Source organism: Jaculus jaculus, chromosome 16 (genome assembly GCF_020740685.1).
Source record: "Jaculus jaculus isolate mJacJac1 chromosome 16, mJacJac1.mat.Y.cur, whole genome shotgun sequence".
Classification (NCBI taxonomy): Eukaryota; Metazoa; Chordata; class Mammalia; order Rodentia; family Dipodidae; genus Jaculus; species Jaculus jaculus.
The window spans coordinates 9,203,275-9,225,767 of record NC_059117.1 but is presented as its reverse complement, the minus strand read 5'-3'; the positions used below and the strand labels follow the sequence as shown (position 1 = coordinate 9,225,767).

The 22,493-nt window shown below is 47.5% G+C and overlaps 1 protein-coding gene across 2 annotated transcripts in view; it reads right to left on the bottom strand.

Annotated features, from left to right (window-relative positions):
- Positions 1–652: 652 nt before the first annotated feature.
- The window catches only part of Cobl (cordon-bleu WH2 repeat protein), a 229,437-nt gene continuing 207,596 nt past the window's right edge, over positions 653–22,493 (bottom strand). For both annotated transcript variants that reach the window (XM_045136083.1, XM_045136084.1), the window contains 4 exons: positions 19,888–21,758; positions 17,417–17,536; positions 16,775–17,038; positions 653–1,921 (listed from right to left, as the gene is read on the bottom strand). In XM_045136083.1, the coding sequence (XP_044992018.1) occupies positions 1,904–1,921; positions 16,775–17,038; positions 17,417–17,536; positions 19,888–21,758 (2,273 nt within the window). In that variant the 3' untranslated portion in view covers positions 653–1,903. The remainder of the gene's footprint in view (positions 1,922–16,774; positions 17,039–17,416; positions 17,537–19,887; positions 21,759–22,493) is intronic.

The following is a 22,493-nucleotide window of genomic DNA, read 5'->3' as shown; positions in this document are numbered from 1 at the left end:
TAGCCCCCAGTTATTGGTATGATAAATGTCTCTGCAAATTTCTTCCTCATCCCATTTGACTTTTTCTTCTCTTTTTCCAGTGATGTTTCTCCTTAACGTGTATAGAGATACAGTCTTTTGCTTGCTTATTTTAAAGTTGCTCTGCTCAATCTAACCTCTCTGAGGATAAGGACCCTTGTCTGTATAATTTGTTGAAACCCAGGGGTCAGAGGGATGGTAAAGCAGTTATCATTTAGACATTAAATTTTTCTAACGGTTTGGTCCCAGTCCTGTGGCATTTTGGGGAGGTTGGTGGAACCTTTTGAAGACGGTGTTGTAGTGAAGGAAGCTAGACCACTGGGGTCTACCTTTGAAGGGAATACTGAGACCCCAGGCCAGTCTTCTCTCTCTCCCTTCCTTCCTGCTGCCACGAGAAAAGCAGCGGCTTTACCACAGCCATGCCACGGGCCCAAAGCAACAAGGCCAAACGACCCTAGGCAGAAACCTCTGAAATTGAGCCAAAAGAAACCGTTCTCCCATGTAAGTTGCTTATCTCAGGAGTTTAGTCAGTAATGGAAAGCTGAGACAAGAGTCAAAATAGTTTTTAGCTAAAGAAATGAATCCTTCCACTCCGAAGGTATCCCGGCACACTAGCACGAAACCCACATGACAGTTAAAGGATTTGATTTGCATTTATTTGTGGCACTAAGAGATCAGACAGCTGTGACGAAGAGCAATTGGCTGGTAGCTCTTGCCTCACTGAGAAAGCTTAGGAACGTTAATCACACGACACCAAGTCCCCATTCTACCTGATGCTGACACCTGAACGGTGTGAAGCAGTAACATGATTTTCTTTTATTCACTAAGATAGAAATTTTATTTCATGAACTTGGGTTCTACTGCTGTTTTTCTCTATATAACAAAAGGTTTTAGAAATACGTGTAAGTGAAAAACCACTGCTGTGCTTGAGCTTGCCATATATATATATGCATATATATATATATGGTGGCTGAGCACCATGTGCTCCGAGAAGACTAACCACAGGGCAGGAGCGCAAGTCACGTGATATGCAGCACTTTACTTGTCCTTCCCTGACAGAGAGGCAACCAACTCACTGCTCCTTGGCCCTTTTCAGGAGCTCAGGAGGTTCCCCGCGAAGCCACAGGCTCGGCACACAGGCTCCCTCGGGGGGTGGCCTGCCACACTTCATAGCCCATTGGTGGACGTGGGGCCAGCTATACATATAGGACATGACCTGTGTGGTTCTCATCTCTGCCAACCACCACCTTTTGAGGACTCAGAAACGCCCCATCGACAGTCAAGTGGGGATGTGTTCCAGGCAGCACGGGTGGACTTTTCATAGCCTAGCTGGTCTGATCATGGTCTGAGGCCCTCTGTGAGGTGGGAGCGGCTCCTGAGTGAGGGCACAAATCTAGCAATGGCCACCTGTGAAACTGCTTTCCAACTCTTCTCCCCCCGACACACAGCATCATGCAGCACACGGCATTCTCATTGCTTCTGTCTGTTTATGCACCCCCAGTTAAAAAGATTTTAAACGAGTAAATGACTTTAACCACGTATATGTGGTCAGCCTCAAAGGTCCAAAGTCAATGTCAGGCATGACTCTTCTCTACGAATCAAGCGTGCATGGTGCTGGGTTCCAGCCCTTTTGGGCCCATCATTCACCACCGGGAGCAGTTTATTGGCAACTGTGAGCATTCAGAGGCAGCGCACATGTCCTTGGCACATGAGCCACACAGCAGACTAGTACGTTCCCTTTGCCCATTCCAGGGTACACTGAGAATGCACCGTAGAAGAGCCGTTCTAGAGACACGAAGGGAATTCCTGGCATGAGGGCTCCTCCCATGATGGCTCTGGGTGCCGTGGAGGAGGCTTCTGCAACGACCAGTCCTCTGTTCACAACTCACACGAGCAGGGGCACCTGCAATGGAGACAAGTAAAGTTACTGGGTCCCGTGGGCAGCAGTGCTGCAGATGGCCGGTGCTGAAGAGCGGTGTGTGAGGCCACCCTCGTGCTACGGGAGCACCCCGGCAGCTAGACTGACAGCCATCGCGTTTACTGCCCCAGCAGCAGCCTTTCCAAAATATTGTTAGGACTAAAGCTTCTCAATGGCTTGCTACTGCGTTTGAGAAAACAAAAGCGTGTGTGTGTGCTTGTGTAGTGGGGAAGTATTGTGGATGGAGTGCAATGGCATCTGTCTGCAGACCCTCTTCTGGAGACACTGCCCACGTGTTATTCTGGTGCTCTGCAGGCATGCTCTCTCCTGCTAGAAAGTGCGTGTGGGCGGGAAGACACCCAGCGACAGGCACTCTGCAAGAGTGTATCGCGTGCATGATGAAGTGCACACTCCACTTGACAGGACAGGTCACACCTCCACCATCAGTTCAGCCCTCCCCTTCCCCTGATAGCCCCAGGCCAAAAAAAACTGGATCTGTTGGACTTTCTCTCTTGCCTCTGATGGAAAAAAATAAGTGTGTCTTAAAGAAAAGGGTCTGTGTGAAAGGAATACTTTCCCTCACTAGTGTTTGAACTGAGCACACTTGTGACTGGACTGGACTGAGAGAGGCATCGCGTAGGTGCAGGGTCTCTGCTTGGTCCTGGTTCTGCACTTGGCTGCATTTTCCCAAAGGCCCACAACTGTAACTCAGAATAACAGGCACACTGTGGGGTGGAAGCACATTGTCCCCCACCCAGATTTTTAAATTGAGAGCCTCGGTCTTTGGGGATGGCACTGGAAGGTGGAGCCTTGGCGATGTGACTAGACCCTCAGGATGGTGGGGCCTCTGCAGGGATTAGCGCCCTTGTCTGAGGACTGAAGCCCTGGCATACCTTACGCCTTCCCCACAGCGCTTCAGTACACGGGGCAGACCCTCATCCTCCCAGATGGCCAGGGCCCACTCTGGAGTCCCAGACTTTCATGAAGAGAAGCCACTGCCTATGGCTCCCAGCAGCCAGCGTGGTCCTTGGGGGGAGGCTCCCCTGGCACCTTTAGCCCTGCCGCTGCCCTGAGTGTCATGTACCCTGTCTGGGAACAGGCTCCTGGGCTGCTGCTGAGAACTGTGAACGAAGGGGATAACGTGACTCTCTGCTCCCCATTCGTGATATGCAGTGAGGTGGGGAGTGTGCCTGGTGACTCTGTGGGCTGAGTGACAGGACAGATAAAGGGCAGCTGTGATAGAGCACTCAGGATAGATAGCCAAGACTTGGGGTTAAGAAAATACTTTCTGTAGCAGTGACATCCAACTGGAGGTCTGAAATAGAAAAGTAGAAATTGATCTGGGAGCATTTCCTGCAGAAGCAACCCCTCGTGCAAAGACCCTGGGGTGCCGGAGAGGGAGGGGTCTGGGCAAAAGGAGTGCAGTGCACAGGGCCTCAGGGGGCGGAGGGCCAGCTGCAAGAGATGCTGGAATCTGCATGCGCAGGGTCCATGGTAGCTTGCAAGCTGTCCCGGGGGCCAGAAAGCCACCAGAAATTGTGAGAGACGTGACTGTATTTGTCGCTGGTTGAGAAGGTATGAAAAGACAAGACAGAGGTCAGGAGCATAGGACAGAAGCGGTGGCCACAATCCGCACCACAGACAAGCTCAACAATATTTGCAGAAAGATGGTGTTCACGGGTCTAAGGACCAGAATGTGGACTGTGTCCAGCACAACAGGTGCTACAGATTGCAGTGTAAGAGGAAGGGACAAGGTAAGACAAGGGAAGGAGCTCTGAAGGATGCTCCTCTGTCCAATCCTGAGCAGAGCCTGCTCACAAGTGACCCTAGAGGAGATGAAGCCAGGGCTGTTAGTAGCTGATGGCGACACAAGCCGCAGGAGAAGCAGGGAAAGAGATGTGATGTGGAAGAGCCACCTCCAGGGCCAGAGTGGAGATGGGGAGAGTGGCATTGGCCCTCTGGAGACACTGGCATAGAAGACCAGAACCCTCGGGACCCTGTAGATGGGCAGGGAGGTCAGAGCAGTGCAGGTGGAATGACAGAAACCCAGGCTCATGGAGTGGAGCTCCTGAGTTTTCAAAGAGCAAGGGTGGATTAAATTCCTAATCCAAAATCCGCACAAGCAATTTGATACAGGAAGTCTAGCAAGACAGGTAGCAGGAGGGATGGAAGAAAACCCAGGGTTGAAATTCACCTCTGATTCTCTGCAGTGGACATCTGTACCATAAAGGGGAAGTGGGTGACAGTGAACTTGCTTTGTGTTTGACTGTGAAGGGGTTTAGCTGGAGGAGAGCTTAGAACTAAGTGAAGGAAGGTATAGATGCAAAGGGCCACGCCAGTGTGTACAGCATTTAGTCAGCTTTTGGAATGAGGTTTATAAGAAGAAGGAGAAAGATTTTCTTTTAAATTGCTCTTTTTCTTTTAATAATTTAACTGAAATGTCTGCGTACATTTAAAATGTAACTGTGGGTCTGGGGAGGCAGCTCACAGGGTAAGAGATTTTGTTACACAAGCATGGGCAGTTGAATTAAGTCTCCAGCCCCTATGTTCAAAACAAACCAACCAAAACATAAAACAGAACAAAACACATGGCTGGGCAGACCCGTAACCCAAGCCCTGAAGGGGGCAGACACAGGAGGAGCACTGGGGCTCCCTGGTCGGCCAGTGTAGCTAAATAACAGGGAGCCTCCTGCTCAGGAAGAGACTCAAGCTGAGGGAGACAAGGTGGAAGAGTGACGGAAGAGGGCACCCAATGTCCAAATCCGCCCTGAATCCTGGCATGACCTCTGTTGTTCCTGTTGCTTGCTTTGCTTTTTGAGAAAAAAGTCTCACTATACAGACCAGGCTGGCCTTGAACTTGTGAATAAAACTCCTGCCTCTGCTTCCCACATGAGTGTTGTGATTACAAGTGTTACCACCACGCCAGGCTAAACTTGGCATGTTTTAATAATGCAAGTACCAATGAAGTCATTGCCATAGTCAAGATCATGACTGTGTCACTCCCCCAGAGCGCCTTCAAGGTCCCCAGACACTACTGATTTTCTAACACTGTAGAAGACTTTGTAATTTCTAGACTTTACAGAGACAGAACAATGTATTTGCACTTGCTCTGTGGCCCGGCCACCGTCAGCATGATCAGTCTGAGGTCCATCCTGTGCTCCTGCCCATGCCAGCACGGCCTCAGTGCTGGGCGGCGACGCATCGCACGGATACCACATTTGTTTATTCACTCTTTTGCTGTTGGGCAGTTCTTTCCAATTTCAGGGCAATTATATATAAAACTACTACAAATATAGCATGTGAATATAGATCCCTCCTTCCCCCTTTCCAGTCTCCTGTCCTCCAGCTCTCCCTGCCTCCGTTGCTCAGTTGCAATGACTAGAATTTCCATGACTATTGAGTAGTGACAACAAACATCCCTACTTCGTGTTTGATCTGGGGAAGTAGTCATTCTTCTACCCTTATGATGGGATCAGCTGTCAGGCTCTCATTGATGCTCTCCATCTGCTTGAGGAAGTTCATTTCTTTTTAGAGTTATTCTAAGAGATGGACATTGGATATTGTCCAGTGCCTTTAAGGTATTTATTAAGATGGGCTTTTGCTCTGTAGTTTGTTCACATGGGGGACTGATTTTAACTACTTTAAGCCAACCTTACATTCTGGGAAGAAATGGCTCTTTATCACCACACACTTTCCTTTTATATACTCTTTTCTTCCTTGTCATATCTTCATCTAGATTTAAAAGCAAAGTGCTATTTGTTTGTTTGTAAGCAAAGAGAGAGAGAGACAGAAGAGAGAGGAAGAGAGAGGGTCTCCAGCCACTGCAAATGAACTCTAGATGCATGTAGTACTGTTCATCTGGTTTAACAAGTGTACTGGGGAATCAAACCTCTGGTCATTAGACTTTGCAAACAAGTACCTTAACCACTGAGCGATCTCTTCAGCCCATTTTTCTGTATTTTTAATCTTTTATGAAGTGAGTTGAGAATACTCTCTTCAGTTTTCAGAATAAACTATTTTTTCACTTTCTTTACATTTTGGAACTATCTGGGCATGGAAGTGTGTATGTGTGGTGTATACTTAAAATTCAGCTTAACAGATGTGGAACTATTCAGAATATGTATTTTTTGAGTTTTGTGTTTGTACTTTTCAGTTTTGTGTTTAACATAATTTGTCAATATAAAGCTGTTTGTGACATTCCTCATGGTAATATTCTCTTTCAATATCTTCAGAATCAGTGCAATGCCACATGTCTTATTCCCGGAACTGCCAAAAAAGTAGTATTTCCCCTCACATATTTAGTCACAGCTTTATCAAATTTACTCTTGTTAAAGATTAATTGTTGATTTAGCTAATTTTTCTATATTGTCTATTTTATTTCACTGATTTTCGCTTTGACCTTTACTTTTCTCCTGCTGTGTTATGGTACAAATATTTACAAATCACTCCAAAACAGGCACAGTAGTATATCCTGACAATTTTATATAACTACATATTCATATATTTATTTTAGTGTTATATATTAAGAATACATATTTATTATAGTATATTTATTGTATATAACACCTATAAAGTCTATATAAAAATTTATGTTTAACTTTTGTTTTAAACTGGTTTATTCAGAACCAATTTCAAATTTGTTGAGATTGAGAACTGTTAAACTGATTTGAGCTCAGCAAATACTTTCCTTAAAATACGTACATAACCCTGCATACAGTTGCTTTTACCTAAAAACAACTGTATAAAGTAAATTCCACAGCTATGCAGGCTAAATTACCTAGAAGTGATATATTCTGAGGTTTGCAATGTACCTTAAGCGCATAAAAATAAAATTGGAGCCAGGTATATTGGTAGGACACCTGTAGTCTCAGTACTTGGGAGGTTGAGGCAGGAGAATCATGAGTTCAATGCCAACCTGGGATACACAGTGAGATCCTTTCTTAGAAAAGAACAGTGCTCTGTGCAGGGGAAGGGGAGATAATGCAGGTGGAGAGATACAAGACCAAATAATATGCAATGTGTTATGATAAATTATTGGGGTTATTATATTTAAGGGTGTTTCCTGTACAATTATTTCAACTTTTCCATTTGGTATTTCACATAAGAAATGATAAAAAAAATCTTCACACATGAAAAATGGGGGTAGTTGAATTGGATTATCAAAAATCAGAGAAGAGATGGCTGTGAGCCCGTGGCAGGTGTTCCAGCAAACAATGCTGCTGGCTTTGAGGAGACACACACACACACACACACACACACACACCAAATAGTACCTAGATTTCAGATCAGAATATGTGGGGCAGTTAAGTGTACATATTATAGAGTGTGGACTTGCACCCTAGCTAGGTGCATCTGGAAGAGGGGCTCATATCTTCTTAACCCATTTCTTTCACTGGTGAAATGAGAGAAAATCCCCAGAGAGTGGCCAACACCATCTCACAAGGGGCTGGTAGCATTATTTGCTGCACCATTCCAGAGCTGTGTGCTAGCCATGCTGCTGGCTGATATCGAAAATTCTTTGGTGGGCTGGAGGGATGGCTTAGCGGTTAAGGCATTTGCCTGTAAAGCCAAAGGACCCACATTAGCCAGATGCACAAGGGGGCACATGAGTTTGAAGTTCGTTTACAGTGATTGGAGGCCCTGGCTTGTCCATTCTCCCTCTGTCAAATAAATAAATAAATAAAAATAAAATATTTTTTTTAAAAGGAAAATTCTTTAGGTGAATCACTTAGACAGAAGTAAAGCTTATTTTGGCTCATAGTTTTGTTTGTTTCTGTCCATGTCTGGTTGGCTTCAAGACTGTGAGCCTACTGAGGCCCATCATGGTGGCAGCATGTGACAAGGCTTTCTCTTCACGGCAGACAAGCAAAAAGGAAATCGGAATGGACTCGAGTACTGTAATCCTTTTTAAGGCCAGAGGTAGGCCAACAATGACCAGAAGAATTCCTAGGACTTTCCTCTAAAAGGCACCAACACCATCCGAGAGTAACACCTTGGGGACCAACCCTTTGATATGTGGGCCTTGGGAGGACTCCCCAAATCCAAACGAGAACACTGAGAGCTGGGCTTGGTGGTCTGTAAAAAGGCTTGAACACGAGGCTGTAGACTAAGGGAGCACCCCCACTGAACTCACACCCGCACACTGAGATACCCTGGGAGGCTGATGCCTTAGCAGCATGAACCTCTCACAGCACATGGAGTGTGGTGGTTTGATTCAGGTGTCCCCCCACAAACTTAGGTGTTCTGAATGCTAGGTTCCCAGCTGATGTAGATTTGGGAATTACTGCCTCATGGGGGGAGTGTATTGTTGGGGCTTATCGGTGTTATAGACAGTGTCCCCTTGCCAGTGTTTGGCACACTCTCCTGTTACTATGATCCACCTGATGTTGGCCAGGTGGTGATGTCCACCCTCTGCTCATGTCGCCATTTTCTCTGCCATCATGGAGCTTCCACCTCAAGCCTGTAAGCAAAAATAAGCCTCTTTTCTCCACACAAGCTGCTCTTGGTTGGGAGATTTCTACCCGCAATGTGAACCTGCCTGGAACATGGGGTAAGCGGGAGTAGGTCCAGCAAAGAAACGCCAAAGGCAGACAGTGTTGGAAAGAGGCTGCTCGTCCTTTGCTCTCGGGGGCAGAAGCCCTGCTTGGACTGGTCTGGTCAGCTGAGGTCACTGCTGTATGCCCAGGCAGGCACATATGTGAGTCAGTGCTCACCTCCAGGAACAGAAATATGGAGGCAAATCAAGAAAACCTTTCGAAGGGGGAAAGTAATACTCCAGATATTTGGTATTTGAGAAAGTATAAAGGACAACGTGGGAAAGAACCAACAAGGTAACAATTCCACAAAACAGAGCTTAGAGAGAAAAGTAACCTTCAGGCTGCAGAGATAACTTAGTGGTTAAGGCACTTGCCTGTGAAGCCTAAGGACCTGGGTTTGATTCCCCAGCACCCGTGTAAGCCAGATGCACAAGGTGGCACATGCATTTGGAGTTCATTTCCAGTGGCTGGAAGCCCTGGCATGCACATTCTCTATCAGCCTCTCTCAAATAAATAAATAAATAAATAAAATATTAAAACCAAAGAAATAAAAATGAAGAGTAACCACCAGCATAGTTTAAACTTAAAATCATGACAGGTAACTTTAGCGTAGCCTTATCATGTGCTGGAGAGTGACTGCCATCTAATTTGAAGCAAGATATGGGTCTGTGGTCTAGGGCTTGCGCCAGGCTAGGAGAGAGCAGACCGGTGTGGGAAGAGGAATGAGCAGTGCCTGCCTAAGGAGGCAGGCTGTGCACCAGAGCTCAGCTCAGATGCCAGAAGCCAGAAGCCAGAAGCCAGAGCACCCTACAAGGGTCAAGCTTGCTAACATAATTTCTTTTCATTTTTCTTTTTGTTGTTGTTGTTGTTCAACAAAAAGAACAACTTCCAATGGCCAAGGCTTGCCATGGGAGGCCAACAGACAAAGCTATAAAAATATTAAAGTTTGGGCTGGATGGCTTAACGGTTAAGTGCTTGCCTGTGAAGCCTAAGGACCCCAGTTCGAGGCTCGGTTCCCCAGGTCCCACATTAGCCAGATGCACAAGGGGGTGCACTCATCTGGAGTTTGCAGAGGCTGGAAGCCCTGGCACGCCCATTCTCTCTCTCTCCCTCTATCTGTCTTTCTCTCTGTGTCTGTCGCTCTCAAATAAATAAATAAAAAATTTTTTAAAAATTAAAGTTTTATTTTTGATTCCCTGCCTGCCAACAAGAACAATCATTATGTGGAAAGCAGTAAAATGTACAGAACCAATAGGAAATAGTGTTGAGAAGGGCAAAGAAGTAGGCAGGAAAGCAAGAAATTCACTTGCTAAGTGCTTCTCTCCCAGCTTGGGTGGACAGATGCCAGGCACAGGAGGAACTCACAGGACAGCCAGCAGCTGCTTGCAGAGGGCAGGATGCAAATGGGCCAGGGATGAAGCCTGAATACTCAAAAAAAAAAAAAAAATCATCTTATCTTCCAGAAGGGGAAGAAGGTATGTGCTTACAACTTGACGTGGATTCCAGGCAAGATTTCAAAACAATTATGAAAGAGTCAGTTCTGAGCACATAGGCAGTAAGCTGCGCCCGGAAGGGTCGAACTCATGGCATGTGGGGTGGTGTCCTTGAGCTCCTTCCAGGGCATGAAGGAAACCTGCTCTGCGCCAGCAGCTATAAAAGGTGCTGATGATCCAACGAGCCCATGCTACACAAGGAGAAGCACACACTAGTTCACTGGTTCTTAGAGAAAATAGTTATGATCAGCAAGGGAAAGTCAAGCTATGTGGCAATGAAAGAGGAAAGCTAAGCCAGCCTGCGGGAGCCTTTTAGAGAGCTTGAATTAGTACAGGAGCATGAGGGTTGAGTGGAAATTCATTGGAATAATGTATGGGGAACAGCATCTGTGAAGCCCCAGGCTTCTGGTGCAGGGACGACAGGTAAGTCAGGAGAGCAGTCCCCAGATCCTGGGCCAAACCTTCCAGAGACAAAACCAACTTCTAGTGTCTTGATGTTATTCCAGTCTAAGCAGACACAGACTTACCTCATGAGCAGCCACATGGTATGTGATGTGGCTGTTCTCTCGAGCTGGTTCTGGGCTGACATAAATCCCTGTTCCCTAGTCTTAGGAACATGGAGTTCTCTTTGGCTGAGAAAGAACAAGTCTACTGTAGCTCATCCTCCCTGACTTGGGGCCTCCTGTGTCACAAGTCTAATCAGTATTCTTGGGACTTCCTGTCACGACCAAGTTGTGTGACATGCATAGCTGCACCTGTGACTCTTGCAGTGGGAAAGAGGGCACCTGTGGGGGTCTAACCATGTGCTGTGGCTCAAGACAGCCAGGAGCTGATAAGATGTCTGGGTACAGTCGTGGCCATGACCCAGGAAGGGCTGGCCAGGATGAGTGACTTAGGACACCTGTATCCCACTTGCCCGTCATGCAGTGGAAAGCACAACCTTCCTTCCTAAGCAGATAAGAAGCAGGAGTGTGTTCTGTCTTCTATGGACCAAAGAGAACCTGCAAGGTACAAAGTTGGAACTTTCACCAAGTTGTTCATTTGTTCTGAAAAGTTCCCCCATCTCTAACTGTCCCTGGCAGAGAGCTTTGGCAAGCATAATGCAGTTTCATTCCTCTGTCTACCCCAGCAGCTTTTCCAGCTCCTGCACCCTGGCAGGCTTTTCTGGAAGGGATAGGGAATGGAGCACTGCCAGGTTCATGTTTACATATAAACAGGGATTAAAAAGGGAGGAGGTATGCATTCCAGGCCCTGTGACATGTGCATTAACACAGATCACTCATGGTAGTTAAAGGAAACGTGCACAGTTTACCTTTACTGTTCATGAAGGACTGAGGGGAAGAAGGAGTGATTGTGGGAGGTGGGCAAGCATGGAGCCTGGCCTCTGAGTGCGCTGAAGCCCGAGCGGGCCGCTGTGGGAGGGAATGCACGTGCCCGCACTGTTGTGGGAGGAAAGTGAAGCAGCTGCAGAGCTCCCTGCCCCTTATACTCACGCTGGGAGGGCAACAGTCATTGCAACTACCTTGAAAGATGGTAACAATTTAAAAATGACTTAATTGGTAATTATTCATTCTCTATCAAGTTGACCCTTCTGTATTCATTCATAGGTGGCATCCTGCCCATGGGGAAGTGACATTACAAATAGGATGACCAACTTTCCCACTTTGCCTGCAACTGTAGGTTCCTGTACTTAAAACTCCAAATCCATGGGAAGGACTCCAGGAAGGTTGGCCTCCAAGTTGAAAGGAGAAGGTAGCATTTCTAAGGGGAGGAGGAATACCTATGATGTGAGAAGTGAACTGCAGACCCCCTCCCCCATCCAGGTCAACCCTGGGAAGGTCAGATGACTCTTTCCTGGCAATACCTGTGCCAGAGCTGGCACTGAATTCCCAGGTACAAGGATCACCACACCTGATGCTTGTGGAGAACTCAGCCCATAGAGCAAAAGCCTTGAATCTGTGGCATTTTCCTTGTGGTCAGCATAGTTTTAAAGACCAGAGGAAGCTGGGAGACAGTTCACCTGGAAGACGGATAGTATGATCGCTAGACCACATAAAGAAAAAAGAAGGCTGATGTGGGCTTATAATCCCCGTGCTGAAGAGGCAAAGATAGGCAGGTCCCTAAGACTCACTGGCCAGTCAATCTAGTCTAATTAATTATCTAAGTCTCAGGCTACTGAGTGACCCTGACTCAACAAAGGTGAATAGTACCCAAGGAAACAATCCTGAAGTTGTCCTCTAGTCTCCACATATACATGCACCTGCACATACGTGAATATACATATATACATGCATACACACACAATAAGTAAATAAAAGTAATTAAAGGAAATAAGTAAACACAAGACATAAAGGTGAAAGGAAGCTACAGAAGCAATGAGGCAAAGTTTTAGTGATTTATCATTCCAGGGATTTGCCACAAAGCCATCACAAACCCCTGTGGTCCACACATTGCAGGAAAGTGACACCTGACCAGCTGGTTAGACAAAAGATGAGCTGTTCCCTGAATGGCAAATGCAGCCCTTGATGCCCCAGTGCTCATGCCAAAAGGGCAGAGCAATAGAAGCAAGTGGGCTGCAAAGGGAGGTGGTGTTTCAGGAAATCTGGCCTGGGACTCCAGTGAGATGAAATGCAGGTGAGTGTCTCAGGGAATCCAGTGTGGAACCCCAGTGAGATGAAATGCAGTGAGTCTCTCAGGGAATCCAGCGTGGGACCCCAGTGAGATGAAATGCAGGTGAGTGTCTCAGGGAATCCAGCGTGGAACCCCAGTGAGATGAAATGCAGGTGAGTCAGAGAATCCAGTGTGGAACCCCAGTGAGATGAAATGCAGGTGAGTGTCTCAGGGAATCCAGCGTGGGACCCCAGTGAGATGAAATGCAGGTGAGTGTCTCAGGGAATCCAGCATGGAACCCCAGTGAGATGAAATGCAGCTGAGTGTCTCAGGGAATCCAGCGTGGGACCCCAGTGAGGTGAAATGCAGGTGAGTTTCTCAGGGAAGCCAGTGTGGGATCCAGAAAGGACAGCTTGGCTCAGGATCCCTGAGAGGCTGAATGGGGTGCTTATCATGGTGGGCCATGCTGTTCCTGGGTCAGATGGCGAAGCTCATCTTGCTGGCTAAGTGACAGACAGAGTGACAAGAACCTGCTCAGTGTTAGTGTGCCCTTGACACTCAGGAACCTGATTTCAGCCTAACAACACCTATTTGCTGACCAGAACTTTCCAGGTTGGATAAGACAGCTCAAAACACGTAGGCGTAAGAACCAGAAAGTGATCAAGAATTCATCTTCTAAATATCCTTTACAAAGCCATCAGAAAGCTGAGGTCATGGAGGAATGTCAGCCTGGAATTCTACTTAGCCAGGATATTGTTGTCATGGTGACCTTCTATCCAAACATGTCTGGAGTTCATACTGGACAATTTCTTCCTCTTCCCCAAATGTTCAACTGGCTTGGTTTGGTGTAGACCCTCTTACTCTTTGTCCATTTATTTCTTCCATAGCACAGCATCTTTCTCTCTCTCTTTTGTTTTCAGATTATTTCCAACTCTGTTTTTTTTTCTTCTTTCAGGAAGTAGAGGGAGGAGAATTGGAAGGAAGGGGCCTAGAGAAGGTGGTGTGAAGCCTAACCTTAAAACATTTAGCTCTGGCTTGTAACTCTCAGGCCAGAATTTCATTGGTATCCACATTGAGCTGTTGATTGGAGAGACCTACAAGGTCCCCCAGACAAGACAGGCTTCTGTCAAAGCACTTGATTTCCCACCTGGGCTGAAAGGAAAAACTTATTGCTGAAGACACCATATGCTGCCAACACAACATGGAGAGACTTGGCTGGAATCAGAAAGAGTGCCAGACCCCAAACAGCCCATTTAGTGCTGGAAAGCACTACATGAGCTACTGGGTAAAGGGGCCAACAATGGTGTGAGTAATCAGCCTCACAAGATGTACACACCCGTGCAACAATGTCACTCTGCCAACGTGGGGAACCAATGGCTTCCTGATTAGCTAAGAGTTCTGCTCAGTGGAAAGGAACTCACAACTGGAACTGGGAACCAGGTCAGAATCTTATGGACACAAGAATTATGGTCTCTAGCAGGGCATGGTGGCGCATGCCTTTAATCCCAACACTTGGTAGGCAAAGGTAGGAGGATTTCTGTGAGTTTGAGGCCACCCTGAGACTCCATAGTGAATTCCAGGTGAGCCTGGGCTATAGTGAGACCCTACCTCAAAACACCCCCCCCAAAAAAATAATAACAACAGAATTATGGTCTCCAATGACAAGCCTCCACTAGCATTTGGCTAAAAGAGGGGTTACATCCATCAAAGTCTCCCCAAATTAACAATGCTTATCCCATTTAGCCTATGCTGACTTCATTCTCCATTGGAGAATATGTTTTTGTTTTCTAGAAGGTCCCCAGGAGATAAAGCCTTACACTGTAGGCAGGGCCCAGTTGAAACCACAGAGAAATTGGGGAGATGAGCAAGAATCCTGCTTCCATGGCGATCCTGACTGTCAGCATCAGGGTGAAGGAGACGGACCCTGAGGACACTCAACACCTACTGAAGAAGAAATCTAGAGGCTCTTTAGAGCTCATCACTGAAGGACACATAAGATAAGACACACCCAGAAAGACTCAAGGGAATTTTGAGGAAGGGGGGTGGAAAGGTTATAAGAGCCACAGGTTGGGGTGTCATACTCAGACCAACCCCCAGTAAATGATTTCTACTGTCACATGACCCACAATCCCATGGGGGGGTACCAGCAACTCCAATGAGGAGAACCCTCAGTGAAATGGGGGTAGGTAGGAGGGAAAAGATGGTACCAACACATGATGTGCCAATAAAAAGTATGTTCTTGATAAAAAAATAAATAAATAAATAAGAGAACGCTCAGAGGAGGCAGGCTCCAGGTGTAAGTTTGTAGCCCACTACTCGTTAGCCACGAGACCCTGAGCCATTCAGCTCACGGGCTCAGTGTGCTCTGCATTGCCGCAGGTGGGGATTTTGAAAAGTTCCAGCAACCAGCTAGTGAGACAACATGTGTGGGCAGTGAGACGAGAGTGTTACCAGCATTCAAACTGGTTGTCCCTTCCTCACAAACTCCCAGAGGGTGCCCGAAACTGCAGGGAGCACCAAGCCCCATGTGCGCTCTGCTGTGCCCTAGACATGCACACACCTGAAAAGTGCACCTTGTATGTCAGGCACAGTGAGAGATCCAACAGCTATAGCTAACGTTAACAAAAATATGCTATAAGAAAAGGTGTTTAAAACTCATGATTGATTTCTGGAAATTTCCACTTAATATTTACAGACCACCGTGGACTGGCTCACTTGATGACAGGAAGGGAAACACACACACAAGGTGCCACTCTGTGCCAGTCACGATGCCTTAGAGGCACAGATGAAGTAGATAATCATATCACAGCTTGACACAAGAGTCCCTTGATAAATGATTAGACACACAGACGGTCAGTGCAAACATCTGAAACACTGGACTCAGCACGCGGATGTCTCCTATGGACTTCATGTTGGGAAATGTGAGTTTGGGAACTTACATATGAGGCTTACAAGTGGCCAGACACTGAACAGTAGCTTCTCCAACGAGGTTCTGAGCCACCAGCCGTGGAACGCTGTCACTGGGAAAAACCTGGGGCCCAGTGGAACCTTGGAGCTGTACTCAAGACATCATCTTCTGCAGTACTTATTTCTGTAGTCTGACTTTTATGAGTCTATATCAGTGATTCATTACATCTCTTCGCTTTTCCTTCATTTTACCCAAGTCCATAAATTCATCAACACATAAACTCCATGGACATAGAAGACATAGTTTAAGTGTAGAAATAATCTCTCAGAAAATCCAAAATAGGGCTGGGGAGGTGACTCAGCAGGAAAGACCACTTCCTGCACAAACATGAAGGCCTGATTCCCTTGAGTGTGTTGCACCCAAAAAACAGCTGGATATGCCCAGGAATGTCTGTGTAACTCCCAGTCCTGTGGGGAGCAGAGAACAGGGAATCCCTGGGGTTTGTTAGTTAGCCAGTCTAACCAGAAATGGCAGCTCTGGGTTCAGTGAGAGACTCTGTTTCAAGGAAGAAAGGTGGAAGTGTGATGATGAGAGGACGCTTGATGTCTCCTCTGGCCTTTGCGCGTTTGCACAAGGGGGTCGTGCATCTGCACACACACACACACACACACACACACCATTGTCCAAAATGCCCCAGTCTCCATGTTACTAGCATAACTCTCCATATTTGGCAGGGAAGTGCAGGAATAGAGGTCTAGTGAATTTACTGAAGCCATTCTTGGAATCCGTCTGGCCCTAGTATTCCTAAATTTGGAAACAGTATTACAGGGGCCACAAATTCTACAGATTGAGGTGGGGAACAAGTGTGAAAGCCTGTATTCATCAGGCCAAAAAGGAAAATGGGAAAGAAGAAAGTGGAAGCTCTGCTGGGAGACCTGAAGCTCATGAAGAGCTTCTGCATTGGTTGTGAAGAGGAGAAAGGGTGGCTGGAAGGACAGCAGATGGTGGCCCTGTTGGCGGAAGGCCCTGTGCTCCTGAGGGGGGCTTTAGGAGCCCTGTGAATGCGGATTCTCTCCTACACTGTCCCTGGGCAGCACTGACTGTGGGTGAGGTGGGAAGTGGCTGGGGACAGAAATGGGTTAGCCTCTATCTTATCCCCTGGGCAGCAGGTAGAATGTGCAGATGGCTTTCTTCTGGGTCAGCTCTCTATCCCAGTCCCAAGTGAAGACACCTCCAAAGGCTGGCTTTCACAGTCTTCCTCTCCACAACTCTCGTCCACACCAAAACTCACCTTTCTCAGTCTCGCAGCCCCTGTGCCAGAGCGGATGGCATCCATCAACGCTTCCCTGGCATCCACTGGGCTGCTGAGGGTGCCTTCGTTGAGCCTAGAAGCTGTCTTTGATGCAGAGGGGTCCTGGGAGGCCAGACGGGTTGTTGGTGGCAGAGCTGGTGGAGGTGGAAGGCCTACGGGTTCTTGCTGAGGGTTTTCTAATCCCGGGGCTGGGAGTGCAGCATCCCGGAAGCTCTGGAGCTCTTCAGAGGCAAGGGATGAAACCTAGCAAGAAGACAGTTCAAAATGACTCTAATGGAATGAATGCTCACATCGTTTCATTACGTATGTGGCAGCTTAGTCCCTGCAGTTATAAGGTCATGAGTGAGGAATTACCACACAGGGAACCAGCACTCTTTGACAGTCCCTTGCGCCTTCTATCAGGAGAATACAGAATGTGAGGCTATCTATGAGCTGGGAGACCACCTTGCACAGTTACCAGATCTGCTGGGTCAGTGTGCTGGGCAGGTGGCATTGGTGGCTCTGACGATGGTTTAACATGCAGTTAGAGTCACAGAAACTTAGCAGCACACGTCAATGTTGCTGGGGGCAGGGCTGGGCAGGTCCCTGACCTCATCACACACGGGAGACCCTCCTTCTTACCTTCCTGAGGCTCTGAGTCCCGCTGTGGCCCCGGATGGCTGCCAGCAGGGCAGATCGCTCACTCTCTGTCTCCATATATGACAGTTTCTTTGGTCTTCCATCCAAAGTGGGTTCCGTAGTCTAGAACGTTAACAGGGTCAACATATTTCATGCTGAGGATTGGCGTTATCAGGTAAGGCCTATCGCATCAAACCTGTCTGTCAAAAGTTACACTCAGATGGTCCCTCCAGAGTTTTGGACTTTGATGAAACTGACGTGCCACACGTTTCTCCAAAACATATGTGAAAACATACACATCTAACCATCCTGTCTTCCACTTTCAGAACCGTGTTCAAGCTGACTCATCTAGCTTTGGGCTACATGACTTTGCTCAAATGTAGGCTAATTTAATATTCTGAGCACAGGAAGGCTGATGTGACGGACACTAGCTGGGTGAGGTACGTAAAAGGCATCCACAACTTAGGATATTTTCAACTTGCTGTGATATAACGCCCTAGGAGGTAGAGGGGAATCCGAATAAAAACTAGGAGCTAGAGCCTTGAGGTAGCATCAAGTGTGTGTTTTAGGGTCATGTCCCTCCTGTTACCGGTCCTGTCTTTCCCCAGTGACAAGTGTGCTGAAATCTTGCTAACTTGGAAGAGAAAGTTAGCGTGTGAAAATGGGCCAGGCCACTTAGTTTTCCTCTGCCTGTCTCCCATCTACAAAGTGGAAGAAATGACTCCTAATTATCATCTATGACTTAGCAACTAAACAATATCATTTTTGTTTTTATTCAAGGTAGGATCTCACTCTAGTTCAGGCTGACCTGGAATTCACTATGTAGCCCCAGACTGACCTCATACTCACATCAATCTTCCTACTTCTGCACCCAGCTGCTGGGATTAAAGGCGTGTGCCACTATGCCTGGCTATACATATATTTGTTTTCTTTGAAGATATCACTCAAGCACGGACTGACATGGAACTTACTCTGAAACCCCAGGCTGGCCTCCAACTCACAGTGATCCTCCTACCACAGCTCCTCATGTGCTGCGACCAAAGGGATGCATCATCATGCCCTTAGTAGTACCTTTGATGTGCTAAGTGACTTGGTGATGGAGGAACAATGTAAAATTCCTGTTATTGCCAGAGAACGATAGCACATGGATTCTACAAAGCCCCATGCCAAAGAACATTTCAGTCACTTTTGTAACACATCGGTGATAGAGGGCCTAATATGGGTGGCTCATGCCTATAATTCCAGTACTCAGGAAGCAGAGGCAAGAAGATTCCCTACAAGGCTGAGGTAATCCAGGTCCACCCTGGTACGCTGCAGGTCAGCTAGGGCTGCATAGTGAGACCCTGTCTCACAAGAAAGGCAGCTAAAATATTCCTATCACATAGCAATGCTGTAGTCATGCTAATTAATGTCTAGTGCAGTGCACGACTCAGGGGTTAGTGACAACACTGGTACACGCAAGCCCGTGCGCTAGCATGCACAGTCACGTATGACACGGACAATCACATACAGTGTTTAGTAAGTGGCTGTGTCACTGAGTCAGCATTCACTCTACTAACTTTCTATGGCTATTTCGTGGTGAACTCCCGCTTTTCAGACGAAGTTGATCTTGTTGGAAAACAATGAGCTAGGCTACACTCGAAGCAGCATTACAGATCTTGTGCTTGTGTCTGTTGACCGAGGCCAGAGGTCCTTCGAGGGCTGGATTGTACCACCCAGGCTTACCCTGCTGAACACGCCATGATGTTAGCAAAATGATGAAACTGACGTGCCACACGTTTCTCCAAACAGATCCGTGCCATCAACCCTGACCACACAAGGAAGCAGTGGCATTGCCTGGGTTCTATTTACCCAACTTATCATGCTGAGATGTCCCCAGAAGCTCATCAGAGTCCTGGTCCTCACTTTGGCACTATTGGGAAGTGACCTAACTTTTAGGATGTGGAACCTCCTGGGAGGTCCAAGGTTGCTCTTGAAAGGGATGGGGGAGGGGATCCTGGTCTCTTTCTCTATTTCCTGGTAAGTTGTTTGTTCTGATTCATGTTCCCACCATACTGTGGCCCTTGCCACAGGCTCAAAAACAATGTGACAACTGACAGTGAATCAGAACCTCCAAGCCATGAACCCAGATGAATCTCTCCTTTGTAAGTTATTACAGATTGTTACTGTAACAGAAAGGTGAATAGCACTTTGGGATAACCTGGCCTTGCCACTACCCTAGCTCAGTGGATGGACATGTGTTGGCTGACGAGCTGGAGTTTGACAAGCCAAACACCTACGGTGGCTAGCCCTTCTAGTGGTCCCGTTCCAATGCTGCAGAGGAAAGGGACATACACTCCAGTTACAATGAAGCCGTAAACTCACGGCTGTTCTTTCTCTGCCTTTCCTCCAACCAAATTCTAAGGACTTAGGACAGGTGTGGAAGCCCTGGTCAAGAGCTCCCCGCACTGATACCAGACGTCCACCACATTCACCTTTCGAAGCCGGTCCTTCCCTCCAGATGTGTGGATGGCCTCCATCAGAGCACTATGCAGACATGTGTCTTTCGGAGCTGGCTTCTGAACAACAGGCTTGAATTTTTTCTTTGGCCCAAAAATGCTGTGTGGCAAAGTACCGTCTGTGACTTGGATATCTGTAGGTAAGGGACAGAGCTTCTCCTCTGTTTCTAAGATGATATGGCTGGCAGGGCAGGCCTCTTTGGGAGAGTGAGGAGGCCTACTGTTGCCTGGGGCCCACGCAGAGCCATTCACCAGTGCCTTCCTGGAACTGAGGGCTTCGGCCACATGTGGAGAGGGAGGACTCTCCCCACGCAGGGTGTGCATGGGGTCAGAAGCTGAGCTGGCCTTTGGGTTACTCGCACTTTGCTTTTTATTGAAACCGCAGCTCTGTCCCACAGAAACATGATCCTTCTGGGAAGAAATGACTGGGGGGAAACAGGAACTTCTGTGGACAGCTGCAGGACAGTCTTGAGCAGATGACTTCCCACGTGGGTTGCCGATTGCTCCTCTGAGATGGTCTCTCACTGGTGACACTGCCCTAGGGTCGCTGGGAAGGTAGACATTGGGCTGTTTCGTGACCTGCTCATGTGGCTGCTCCTCTGAGAAGTTGGGAGCTGCCTCGTCTCTCAGGGTGGGAGGTGGCCCAGGCAGCTTTGGTCCTTTGATTTCATGACTCTTCCCAGCATTGACTTGTGGCCTTGCCACATCAGAGTGGCCTTTCAGGGGTCCCATCCTCTTGGCAATAGCAGAAGCCATGTACTGACTGGAAGTTCTTCTCTGAGGCCTGAGAAACGTGACTTCCGTGGTGTTGGGGCGAGGGCGGGCGGCGGGCGGCTGGATTCCGCCCTGGTCCAGGCGTGCCTCGCGCTCCTGCGGGGAAGGCTGCCGCGGGGTGAGGGCCACCGTCCGCCCGCCGTCTTCCTGTGGCTTCACTGGCGCGGCTGTGCTGCTGCTGCTGCTGCTGCTGCTGCTGCTGCTGCTGCACGTTCTTTGGCCCAAGACGTCGGCCGACTGGCTCGCGGGCCTCTCCATCGAGTTGCACCTCCAGAACTCTTTGACTTTCCCCAGGGGTTGAGTGTCTCCTTCGGGAACAGCTGGGGACTGGGATATGGTCTTGCTGTTCGTGTGGGGACACACAAGATTCCCCAGCTCGTCAATTTTAATTGCGCCCATGGAAAGGGACACACCCCTGTCGTAACACTTCATTTCGGACTTGGGAGGAACAATTTTATATGTAGTGAGGCCATACTTAAGCCCGTAACTTCCCGCTGTGGCCTGGCCAGGCTGAGACCACGGTGGTGGTCCTGAGGCAGGATTTTTACCTTCGCTGTCCTTTGGACTCACTGGCTGTGAATTTACTCTGTGAATGGCTTGCGTCGTCTCACTGTGAGCAAAACCAAGCATCTTGCTTTTCTGTGCATTGAGGTCATCTGTGTGAAGCCTTGAAGCAAAAGAAGTCAGCTTGGGGCCCATTTCAACTGGATTCCTATCTTCAGACACGTTGGCTAAGGCACCCTGGATTACCTTTCTACTGCTCCCGGAAGGCAGAGAAGGGCCAGGCCCCCTTTCTCTTGTCCTAGCATATGGCTGGCTGTGCTCAGTCTGCTGTGGAGATAGGCTGGCTCTTTCACTCACAACACTTCTCGTGTCAAAAGACCCAGCGTTATTGTTTCTATTTGAACACAGCCCTGAATCCACAGGGTCATCAGAAACTTCCCCGATGAATGTGACAGGGATGACATCCGTGTCACCAGCATGGATTATGGCCTCTCGCAGGTAGTGGTTAGACACACCATTTATGGAGTTGGATACGGAGCTTGTATCTGTCTCATAACTATCTTCCATTTCTGCAGAGAAGAATAAACACAAGTCATTTCTTGTAGAATCCCCGCACCGAGACTTACCCTAACCATAACCATGATTCTGATGTCTTGAGGATTAGTTTTGTATGTGCTTCTTTAAAATACACATGTTAAAATGTTATCTTGATTTATAACTGACATATGCCTGGGGCCAGAATCTCAACTTTCATTATATGACACAGGCTCATTTGCAGATCCAAGATGTTTCTAGGTAAGGTGGCACATTTTGCAAGCATCATTCAATTAAAAAAAAAAAAAAGATTTCTAAATTCAACTTTCTGGAAAATATGTTCTCAACACGGAAACATAAATATATCTACTTGGGTTGGGACCTTTCTGTTTCTTTAATCCACCAGAAGCACAGCAAGATGTGTAACAACTTGCTCTCACTTTAATTTCTTAAAGAGGGATGGCTTAGGGGCTGGAGGGATGGCTTAGCAACTAAGGCTCACGCCTGCGAAGCCTAAGGACCCAGGTTCTACTATCCAGGTCCCACATAAGCCAGATGCACATGGTGGCTCATGCATCTGGAGTTTGTTTGCAGTGGCTAGAGGTCCTGGCTCGCCCATTCTCACTCTCTTTCTATCTTTCTCCCTCTCTCTGTCTCTAATAAATAAATAAGTAAAAATAAACCTTAAATAAAGAGGGATGGCTTAGGCTTGAGGTCCTCATAATTACACTGACTTTTCATAGCACTAAATGATGCAGTGAGTTAAGTGG